The 11,944-nt window shown below is 44.5% G+C and overlaps 1 protein-coding gene across 2 annotated transcripts in view; it reads right to left on the bottom strand.

Moving 5' to 3' along the window:
* Positions 1–377: 377 nt before the first annotated feature.
* ACVR1B (activin A receptor type 1B) overlaps positions 378–11,944 on the bottom strand; it is a 44,665-nt gene continuing 33,098 nt past the window's right edge. For both annotated transcript variants that reach the window (XM_049883181.1, XM_049883180.1), the window contains 4 exons: positions 11,093–11,249; positions 6,528–6,652; positions 3,441–3,571; positions 378–1,668 (listed from right to left, as the gene is read on the bottom strand). In XM_049883181.1, the coding sequence (XP_049739138.1) occupies positions 1,543–1,668; positions 3,441–3,571; positions 6,528–6,652; positions 11,093–11,249 (539 nt within the window). In that variant the 3' untranslated portion in view covers positions 378–1,542. The remainder of the gene's footprint in view (positions 1,669–3,440; positions 3,572–6,527; positions 6,653–11,092; positions 11,250–11,944) is intronic.

Here is an 11,944-nt window from a genome sequence, read left to right as displayed (position 1 = left end):
GGTTTTCCTTTTACAAAACTTAACAATATTAAAAAAAGTTAAAATCCAGACCCTCCCAATTAAAAAAAAAAAAAAAAGCAAACCACTCCAGTTAAAAGTTATGGCTTCCAAATTATTATATACCTAAGATACGCTGACCAGATCACCACCCACAACCGTGCTTCCAGACTTCATTAAATACTATACTCAGGTTAAATACATCAGCTCACGCTGCTCCCTCCTTGATAGGGCCCCTGAAGTGGATGCAAATCTCACATCTTCCCTCCACCCTGATGAGATAATCCAGTAAAGTAAGACCCATGCAGATGCCTCCCACCCCCCCAGAACCCCTCCCGCTACTCTTCGCCCCCCTTCCCCCTCCCCACCCCAAACCCACCACCACCAAAAATATACACTGCTGTTTCCAGAATCTGGGATATGAAAGACAGATGTGACATTCCAATCTGAGTCCCGAGATCTGGGCTTCAAATTCCTCGGCCCTTCCTTGATGCTGATGGGTATGATGCCCTTGGGCTGCCTCCTTTCCCATGGATGTCGCTAACCATAACACCCAAGATTCTCCTGCCAAGATTCTTTCCCTGCCCATCCCACCCCCTCCCCTCACATTCTGACCCAAAAGCCCTCTGCCACGGGCAACTGGGCCAGCTTTGGTTCCAGTCTGAAATGGAGGAGAAGAGCTGTGTTGATACAGGGGTGGGCAGAGCGGCCTATGGGAAAGCAGTCCCACCGCGGCACAGGGGCTCTGGAGGAGGGGGAACGGGGGACCTCCAGGAAGGGCACCAGAGAACTAGATGCTGCTCACTACTGAACACAGGCACCAGCACGCAGAGACGGCAGGACAACCACACCCCAGACCTGCACATGCACAGAAAGCTTAAGCAGGTAAGTGCGCACCTACAGACACACACACACACCCACACACACACACAAACGTAAGGGTGTGGCACAGACCAGGCACAACAGGGGACGCACCTCAGCACATGCACACACGGCTGGACAGACAGGCGGCAGATTCGGTCTCCACTGGCAATCCCTCCAGATGTCCTTGCGAGGGAGGAGGGGAGCACTTGGCTCAGAGCTGCCTGCGAGAGGGGCTGCACTTCTGGCCCCCTGGGGCCGCTTCAGTGTGCTGTGGGTTGGTCCCTGAAGGAAAACCCTCAGTGCTGCTTAGCACTGGCAACAATTTAGCTCCTTCCGCCTCCCAGGCCACCCCTTTCATCGGCTCCCGACCATATGCCAGGTGCACCAGGGTTTGTGGGACTTCCCACTACAACCAGTTCGAGTCGTGGCATTGAGTTCTCCACACAATTCGCTCTTAGAGTCTCCATGCCATTAGGAGGTAAATAAAAAGGTTGTCTGTGTCTCAAACCCAACATGGGAGTGAGCAAGTCTCCCGGGCTCTGTCCCTCTTGTGGGCCAGGGGTCTTGGCCACGGAGGGCTGGGCAGAAACGAGAGGTAGGCCTCCATCGTACGCTCAACATGGCAGCTCTCTGTGTAGTTCTCGCTGCCTGGGGTTGCGTGTAGGGGGAAGGGGAGCAGGGTTAGATCTTCACATCTTCCTGCACGCTGAGCTGTGAGAGGGTCTTCTTAATGCGCAGAGCAGTCAGGCGGGCTGCGCCGTTGGCATACCAACACTCCCGCATCATCTTCCCCATCACCCGTAGTGCCTGCAAGACACCAAAGGACTTCAACTGACCTGCCCTGGAAACAGCCTTTCTGACTGCTAAGCTCTTGCTCATTCCCCTACCACTGTTTCCTCAGTCCAAAGTCTGTCAGAATTTCCCCTCACTCCCTCTCTGATCTTAGGGAAATGCTTTGTAAGCTTTCTTCTCCCCTTGACGCTTCCTTCCTTAAGGGATAGGTTGTACAGGTGAGAGGAAAAAGCTGCAGCCTGGAAAGTGGAGATCCTTCTCTGACCAAAGACAGTCAGCCATTCTCCATCATCCAGAAAATCTTGAAAAAAACACCCTCAGCAACATGTGATCTGAAAATCATCCCTTCAGGTTTGAGAATCCACTTTGTGATTGTTCAGTATTTATGTTAAAAAAAAAAAAAAAAAAAAAAGACATGGTTCCCATATAGAAATGGGGGTGGTGAAGGAAGAGGAAAGGACCTCCTTAAAAGCAATTCTGTCAGAGGCAGAGAACTATGCTGCCATTTCCCAGCAACACAGAAGACCACTATGGTTGGGCCGAGAGGTGAATCAGGAAGTCACCTATGGACTACTGTTTGTTACTGAGGGCTATGAATTCCCCTGATTGCTAAGGGCCAAAATTAGTTTTCAGCAGTGGAATCCATCTTCCTAAGCAGAACCCCAACATATAAAACAGGAAATTGCAGACAGCACTGACTGGGGCGTTGAGGGGGAAAGAGGCAGCTAAAGACCAGCTTTCTTCAGCCTCACCCTCATCCTCTGAAGAAAACCCTCACCCATGGGTTCCCAGAAACATTTTGAAAAATGCTGCCCTATTTTGCAATGGAAGGAGCCCTGGTGGCGCAGTGGTCATGTGCAAACCAAAAGGTCAGTGGTTTGAAGCCAAAAGCTGCTCCACGGGAGAAAGAAGTAGCAGTCTGCTTCCAAAGACATTACAGCCTTGGAAACTCTGTGGGGCGGTTCTACTCTATCCTATAGGGTTGCTATGAGTTGGAAGCGGCTTGACAGTAATGGGTTTATTACGCAATGGGAAGTCATCACTGTCAATGGAATAGCTTTGTCCTTAAATCACAAACGCCCTCTAGTGGTATACTCTTTAGAAACAGTCACTGTGTAAAAGGAGGCACATGTGCAGATAGCTAGGCAAACTCTGCCCCCCACCCCAGAAGCCTCTTAAGACCCCAGAATTCCATGTTTATTAGGAATCTGTCATAACTTGGTCTTCATTTCAATTATTTCCACTAAATATTGTCCCCTCCCCACTTCATCTGCCATCTTTCCCCAATTCAAATTCTCCATCCTAATCCCAACCCCTTCACATGTCATCCTCCTCCCTTCATCTGAAATATTAGAAAGGCCACTTCCCTCACAGACATGTCCCCTGGCTAAGTCCTGTCCCTTCATTCTTCTAAACCCTAAGAGCTTCCTTTATGGATATTTCTTTTCAACTATTCTATAGAGCTCAGCTCACACCTGCAGCTCCCAGGTTATTTTTGTAGTTAGACAAGGTCTACCAGCTCCCGGTTCAGTTTTTGTTTCTGTCTCTTGGTGTCCGCCTCCCTTAACTGTGTCCTGGGGATGAAGCCTTTTTCTTCTACTAGGCTGTCAACTCCAAAGGGCATGCTACAGTACCCAGGACAAGGGACTGTGGTCCCAAAGGGCTCAGTACAGAATAGCACAAGTCTACTGACCCACTCAGGGGGTATCCATGGGGACTGGCTACCTTTTCGAAGGTAGAAAAATCAGGCAGATGGAAAAGCTGCAGGAGGCAGGGAAGCTTCCTACCTCATAACTTTGCCACCAGTTAGGGATGTTGGGACGTAGCTTCTGGTCACATACAACCTTTCGCATTTCCTCAATGGAAGGGTCAGAGGGCACTAGGTCATAATATGGCAGCTGATATTCTTCATGGACTCCTGGGAGGAAAGAAATTATCAATCTGAGTTATCTACGGAAGGAAAAGGTTACTCAAAAGCCAATGACAACACCCACATTGTGGTCTGTAAACACCATTTCCCACTAACACAATCTAGGGCTCCAGGGAGAAGTTGGTCAATTCCTGGTATGAGACAAGAAATACACATTAGCGAGGAACGTCTTTTTTTAATACTAAAAGCAAGGAAATTATCAAAGACTACTGGGGTCACATCAAAATCAACGTGAAAAGCTCCCAACTGGCCAGAGATGAGAACATTTAAGCAAATATTTTTAAATCTGTCAGTTCATAATGATACTCGAAAAGAAAAACCTGTTGTTACCTTGGGAAGATGCTAGGGAACAAACTCATTTGGAAAAATGGTAAACGAATATAAAGAATCAAGTATTTATCCTGCCTTTCCTATTCAAATTATACAGCTTGGTAAACCAAATACATAATTAGGGGAAGTTTCTCCTTAAAGAAGAAATTCAGCTAATACATGATTGATAGAATCGGGATATCGGCATCTTTCAACTTCTAATGACTGTGGATTTGGACAACGATCACTAATGGCTGCTAACAACAGAGACAGCCAGACATCCCTTGTGATAGAAGTATAGAATAACATCTATGAAGAATTTTTGCCAAAAACATCAATTATGGTTCTAGCTGCTAGATCTAATTAAAAGGAACATGTTAAGTCTATGAGGAGGCAATCAGCAAATTCTAAACCGGAAAACTTTGTAGCAAATTCTAAACCGGAAAACTTTGCAGGACAAATGACCTGGATTCTCCATAAATAAACTGCAGAAGAGAAAAAAAAAAAAAAAAAAAGGGACGGGGAACCTGAAGATTATAAGAGACTTGAGAGACGTCATCAACTAACTGCAATAGATGGATCTCATTTGGGCCCTGATTTGAACTGTTTTAAAAAAATTAGGAGATGACTGGGAAAATCTCAGCACTGCCTGAATATCAAATAGTGTTAAGAAATTAATGGTAATCTTTTAAAGTGTGATAACAATATGGCATCTTAAGTTCTTATCTTTTAGAGTTACAAATGAAAATATTTTCCATGGTAAAAAAAATTAATTAAAAAAAAAAAATCAATGAAACTTTGTTTTTTCCAGGAAAAACTCCCCCTGCCCTGAGATAATGGGACAGAATTTTAAACAAAGACTTTGACTTGGTAATTATTTAAAGGGTAGTTAAGAGCTTAAGCTCAGCTTGCCGAGTTTGAATCTTTACTAGCTGTGTGACCTTGGACAAAGTACTTAAGCCTCTCTGTGACTCATTTTCTTCAACTGCAAATGGTGATAATGGTACCTACGTCATAGGCTTATAGTAAAGATCACATAAGTTGAAGTACTGAATAATAATAATAATAATTATTATCCACCACTCATCTACCAGTCTGTAGTAGGGTGGTGACTTGCATGCTGCTGTGATACCTGCGTGGGCCGAGATAAATGGCTGAGGGTAGGGTTACACTAGAAACGTAGTTTCCTGAACTGGCTCAAGTGGCAGGGTACTGGGAAGTCAGGGAGCTCTTTTTTTTTTTAATTTTTACTGAGCTTCAAGTGAACGTTTACAAATCAAGTCGGTCTGTCACATATAAGTTTATATACACCTTACTCCATACTCCCACTTGCTCTCCCCCTAATGATTCAGCCCTTCCAGTCCCTCCTTTAGTGACAATTTTGCCAGCTTCCAACCCTCTCTACCCTCCCATCCCCCCTCCACACAGGAGATGCCAACACAGTCTCCAGTGTCCACCTGATACAAGTAGCTCACTCTTTATCAGCATCTCTCTCCTACCCACTGTCCAGTCCCTTCCATGTCTGATGAATTGTCTTCGGGGATGGTTCCCGTCCTGTGCCAACAGAAGGTTTGGGGACCATGACCGCCGGGATTCCTCTAATCTCAGTCAGACCATTAAGTCTGGTCTTTTTGTGAGAATTTGGGGTCTGCATCCCACCGTTCTCCTGCTCCCTCAGGGGTTCCCTGTTGTGCTCCCTGTCAGGGCAGTCATCGGTTGTGGCCGGGCACCATCTAGTTCTTCTGGTCTCAGGATGATGTAAGTCTCTGGTTCCTGTGGCCCTTTCTGTCTCTTGGGCTCATAGTTATGGTGTGACCTTGGTGTTCTTCATTCTCCTTTGATCCAGGTGGGTTGAGACCAATTGATGCATCTTAGATGGCCGCTTATTAGCATTTAAGACCCCAGACGCCGCATTTCAAAGTGGGATGCAGAATGTTTTCATAATAGAATTATTTTGCTAATTGACTTAGAAGTCCCCTTAAGCCATAGTCCCCAAACCCCCACCCTTGCTCCACTGGGAAGTCAGGGAGCTCTTTGTGGAGCATACCATAAGATGTTGATATGCTAAGCTGATGGTAAAAAATGTTTTCTGCTAAATCTGATATTACCTGTTACTGGCTTCTGACAGGGATAAGTACCAAAGGTTTAGGAAAAAATTATGGGAGGAGAAACTCATTTTGAGAAAATTCTATGCATTAGTAAGCTTTCTACTGCAACTTGAGAAACCGTCACTACTATTTTAGCAGTGAAACGCCAGGGTTCTGCAGAACACGGCTTACAAGCCAGTGTGTTAGAATATACTGCCTCCGATGTAAAGGAGATCCTACACTGATCCTCTGCTATGTGCACCAAGGGCACCCCTCACCTCTTTGGGGCAACAAAGACAATGTGTTTAAGAAAAAAAGCCAAAATGAGCCTCCAGAGTGGTTACCATGAGGTAAAGCACTGCTTGATGGCAACCACTCAACAAGCTGGTTCAAAGAGTAAACATATCCTAAGGCACAGCTGCCTCCAAGGTTTCGTATCTTTGATGAGAACCGTCTATGATTCGGGCTCTGGCACCAGGCATCCTGACCAGCTGTATAAAGAAAAGGACAGGGAGGTAGGGGAAAGAGAAGGCAAAACTGAAAGCTACCTCCAGAATTGCATCTTCGAGCAATTTCCCAATATACAAGCCCGAGAGCATAGATATCAGCACATTTAAAGGAGTCAAAGTGTTTCATGTTTATGGTTTCATCAAGTACTTCAGGGGCCATGTATCTGCAACAACAGAGGAAACATCATCAGGCATAAAAACATGTATATGTGACAATATCTCTTTTAAATCCAAGTATTGATTGAGGAGCCTTCTAGAACATGAGAATAAATATTACCAGCCTCAACTACAGAACGTCACTCTAAGAAAGTCCCTTGGGGAGGAGGAAGTGATTATTGCGTACTTCCATATGTTTTGGATTCAAATCTAAATACTTCAGCATAGATTTGGCAACACTAGGCTACTCTTATTTGTATCTCTATTTTTTTTTTAACCATCAGGATTTACTGATTTCAAACATGTTTTGATTTCTTGGCAGAGGTACTTACACTGTGGCTCACACAGCAAACCAAAAAACCAAACCAGTTGCCATCAAGTTGATTCCGACTCATAGAGACCCTATGGGACAGGGTAGAACTGCCCCAGAGGGTTTCCAAGAAGCACGTGGTGGATTCAAACTGCCGGCCTTTTGGTTAGCAGCTGAACTCTTAACCACTATGCCACCTGGGTTTCTAGGTCATATGGCAGTAACGTACATATTATCTGGTTACTACTGGGGTCTTTTTGTGGCGCACTGGTGGTGCGGTAGTTAAGAGCTCGGCTGCTAACCAAAAGGACGACAATTCAAATCCACAAGCTGCTCCTTGGCAACGCTATGGGGCAGTTCTACTCTGTCCTATAGGGTCGCTGTGAGTCAGAATTGACCTAATGGCAATGGGTATACTGGGGTCTTACTCCATTCACTGTAGCCACAGGGGTATGTTGAGCTTAAATTTCATCCTCAGCTTCTTTTGTTATCTTACCTGATTGCAGCAATTGTAAAAATTAAGTAGTCATCAAAGTCACTCTTATTTAATCACTACCACCTGAACCACACTACAGCAAATCAAGAGATCACCTCAGGCCCCACACTTTGGGGACTGGGTAGCTGCAATGATTGTCAAAAGGAAGGAAAAAAGCAGTAATACAATTTAGTGAAATTCACTGAGATTGAACAGGTAAACAGATCCCCTCTTCCATCCTATTAAAAGGCAGTCTCTACTTCACAAACGTATGAAAATTAACTAAAAATGGATCAGTGACCTAAAAATAAGAACCAAAAGAGTAAAACTCTTACAAGAAAACAGGGGTAAAGCTTCAGGACCTTGTTTTTCACAATAGATTCTTTGATACGATATCAAAAGCATGAGGAATAAAACAAAAAATAGATAAACTGGACTTCACCACCAATATTAAAAACTTGTTTTGTTTGCTTTTGCTTTTAAAAAAATTTTTTTATTCTGGTGAAACATATAGAGCAAAACATTTGCCATTTCATCCATTTTTACCTGGGTAACTCAGTGACATTCACATTCATCATGCTGTGAAAACATGACCCCTGCCCATCTGCAATTTCTTCACCGTCCTTAACAAAGAGACTCAGTGCCCCTCAGGCAGTATTTCCCAGCTTCCCCCTCCCACCCACCCACCCTGGTGGCCATCAATAACCTCTGGCCTCTGTGCATTGACCTATTCTAGGTATTTCACGTAAGTGAGATCATACAGTATTTGTCCTGGTTTGCCTGACTTATTTCACTCAGCATAATGTTTTCAAGGTTCATCCATGTCATAGCACGATCAGAACTTCATTTCTCTTTATGGCTGAGTAATATTCCATTATATGTATATGTCACATTTTTATTTATCCACTCATCTGCTGACGAACACACAGGCTGTTTCTACCTTTTGGCTATAGTGAATAATGCTGCAAAGAACACTGGTGTACAAGTACCTGTTTGCGTACCTGTTTTCACTTCTTACGGATGTATACCTAGGAGTGAAATTAAAAAATTTTGTACATCAAAGGACTTTATCAAGAAAGCGAAGAGACGACTTACAGAATGAAAGAAAATATTTGGTAATCACATATCTGATAAGGGTTTAATATCCAGAATATATGAAGAACGCCTACAACTCAACAACAAAAACACAATCCAATTAAAACATGGGCAAAAAACCTGAACAGACATTTCTCCACGGAAGATTTAGAAATGGCCAATAGTCGCATAAAAACGCATTCAGGTCATTAGTCACTGGGGACATGGAAATAAAAACCACAATAAGATACGATCCACACCCGCTAGGATGGCTATTATCAGAAAAACGGAAAATAACAAGTGTTGATGAAGGTATGGAGGAACTGGGAACCTCGTGCACCGCTGGTGGACGTGTAGAACCGTGCAGACACTCTGGAAAACAGTTTCGCGGTGTATCCAAAAGTTAAACACAGAAATTACCTTATGGCCCAGCAATTCCACTCCTAGGTACACACACAAAAGAAGTGAAAACAGGGACTCAAACAGATTCTTGAACACCAATGCTCACTGCACTATTATTCACAGTAGCCAAAAGGTGGAAACAACCCAAGTGACCATCAACAGATGAATGGATAAATAAAATGTGGTATATACATACAATGGAATATTACTCAGCCTTAAACAGAAATGAAATTCTAATACACGCTGCGACACAGATGAACCTTGAAACATTGTTAGTTGCTCTCAAGTCTGCTCTGACTCATAGCAACCTTACATATAACAAAACATTATGCTGAGTGAAATAAGTCAAATACAGAAACACGAATATTGTATGATTGCACTTATATATCTAGAATAGGCAAATGCAGAGACCAAAGGTTATTAGTGGCTACCAGTGGTGGTAGGGAAGGACAAATAGGAGTTATTGCTTAAGGGGTACTAAGTTTCTGTCTGTGGTGATGAAAAACTTTTGGAACTGGTAACTTTGGTGAAGGGTAAGGCAGAGTCGGCACAACTTGTCCAAGGCAAGGTCATGGAAGCTCCATAGACACATCCAAACTCCCTGAGGAACTGATTACCGGACTGAGGGCTGTGGGGACCATGATCTCGGGGAACACCTAGCTCAACTGGCATAACACAGTTTATAAAGAAAATGTTCTACATTCTACTTTGGTGAGTAGCATCTGGGGTCTTAAAAGGTTGTGAACAGCAATCTAAGATACTCCACTGGTCTCACCCCATCAGTAGCAAGGGGGAATGAAGAAAACCAAAGACACAAGGGAAAGATTAGTCCAAAGGACTAATGGACCACATCTACCACAGTCTCCACCAGGCTGAGTCCAGTATAACTAGATGGTGCCCAGCTACCACCACAGACTCCTCTGACAAGGAATCACGATAAAGGGTCCCGGACAGAAATGGAGAAAAATGTAGAAAAAATTCTAACTCACAAAAAAAGACCACACTTACTGGCCTGACAGAGACTGGAGAAACCCTAGGAGTATGGCCCTGAGGTTCACCCTTTAGCCAAAGATTATCAAAAAACCAAACCCAGTGCCGTCGAGTCGATTCCGACTCATAGCCACCCTATAGGACAGAGTAGAACTGCCCCACAGTTTCCAAGGAGTGCCTGGCAGACTCAAACTGCCGACCCTTTGGTTAGCAGCCGTAGCACTTAACCACTACGCCAAAGATTAGACAGGCCCATAAAACAAAACGAGACTGAAGAGGCAGATCAGCCCATGGGCAAGGACTAGAAGGCAGGAGGGGACAGGAAAGCTGGTAATAGGGAACTCAAGGTCAAGAATGGAGAATATTGACATGTTGTGGAGTTGGTAACCAATGTCACAAAACAATACGTACATGAATTATTTTAATGAAAAGCTAGTTTGTTCTGTATCCCTTCACCTAAAGTACAACAATAAAAAATCTTTTTTGGAACTACATAGTGGTGATGTTAAATGTAATTCATGTCACTGAATTGCACACTTAAAAATTGTTAAAAAGGTAAATTTTTTATCATATATATTTTACCACAAAAAAAAAGAAGGCAGTCCTATTTCCAACTCAGGAAGTCAATCCTGCATCACAACTCTTCCTTCTTACTTCACTTCTGTAGGAAGTGGGCAGCAGGCCCATAATGCTTAAAGAAGCCCCAATCTCCTCCTAAGGTTACTTCTGCTCTAGTTCAGCACACCTGCTCTCCAAGCCTCAAGTAGAGCTCACTTCCCATTTCCTCAGGGGTCTCTGCACAACCCACCCCTTCAGGCTGCAGTATTTCCCCTCTTCCCCCAGCCAAGCCTCGTGCCTACCCCCCTTCCAAATCCTGCCTCGGATTCTCTGTCTGCACCAAGTATTACCACCCTAGCCCTGGCTCTAGTTCCTCCATTCTCTCTGCTGCCCTCGCCACCACCGCCAACTATGTGTACAGCTCTACGGAGCTGTGCTTGTACCACTTGTGTCAATTACATGTAACCTGTGCAGTGTTCCAGCCTGGAAGGCAGGTGTTCAACTTGACTTTAACTGTCTGAGAGCAAGGACCACATCTCCTCTTTCTGAGCTTCCTTCTCCTGTCCACATGGCAAAGGGCATACATGGGAGACTCAGTACAAGCTACTGAAAAAGGGCAGAGGCCTGGGGCCTTCCTACCGTTTGGTTCCCACCCTCTGATTTGGAGCAATGTCAATGGTGTCCGTGACTGCATCATGACGAACAGCCAGGCCCAGGTCTGCGATGGCACACATGCCATTCTTCTTTACCAGGATGTTCTTTGACTTCAAGTCTCGATGAGCAATTCCAGGCTTCCCTGGCAGTGGGGAGAAAAGAATCTTTAAAAAAAGCTAGTATAATGGTTAAAAGCCCAGACTGTGTAGGTTCAAGCCTAGGCTTTGCCATCCACCAACCCAGCAACCCTGGACAAGCAACCTAACCCATCTGTATCTCTGTATTCCCATCCACAAAATGAGAATAACAATAATACTTACTTCATGGAATGCTATGAGGGTTAACGCATTGATATAAGTGAATAAAGAACTCAGAAGGGCATGTATGTTAGCTGATATTACTACTACCACTACTAGCCTTCCCTGAACTAATATGCCCGGGTATAGAACTACCGAAGAATTCATAGAAAAGCCTGCGGTGTTGGCTAGGTTCTCAGAATCCAACAGGCCCAAAGAGGAGGACTGATAATATCACTGCATGGGCTATGAACAGAATCAAACTTTAACACCTGTTGTTGTTGTTAGCTGCCTTCAAGTCCGCTCCGACCCGTAGCGACCCTATGCACAACAGAACGATAACACTGCCCGGTCCTGCGCCATCCTTACAATCGTTGTTATGCTTGAGCTCGTTGTTGCAGCCACTGTGTCAATCCACCTCGTCGAGGGTCTTCCTCTTTTCTGCTGACCCTGTACTCTGTCAAGCATGATGTCCTTCTCCAGGGACTCATCCCTCCTGACAAAATGTCCAAAGTATGTAAGACGCAGTCTCACCATCCTT

Source organism: Elephas maximus, chromosome 4 (genome assembly GCF_024166365.1).
Source record: "Elephas maximus indicus isolate mEleMax1 chromosome 4, mEleMax1 primary haplotype, whole genome shotgun sequence".
NCBI lineage: Eukaryota > Metazoa > Chordata > Mammalia > Proboscidea > Elephantidae > Elephas > Elephas maximus.
Note: the sequence above shows the minus strand (reverse complement) of the source record. Positions and strands in the feature narration are given on the sequence as shown.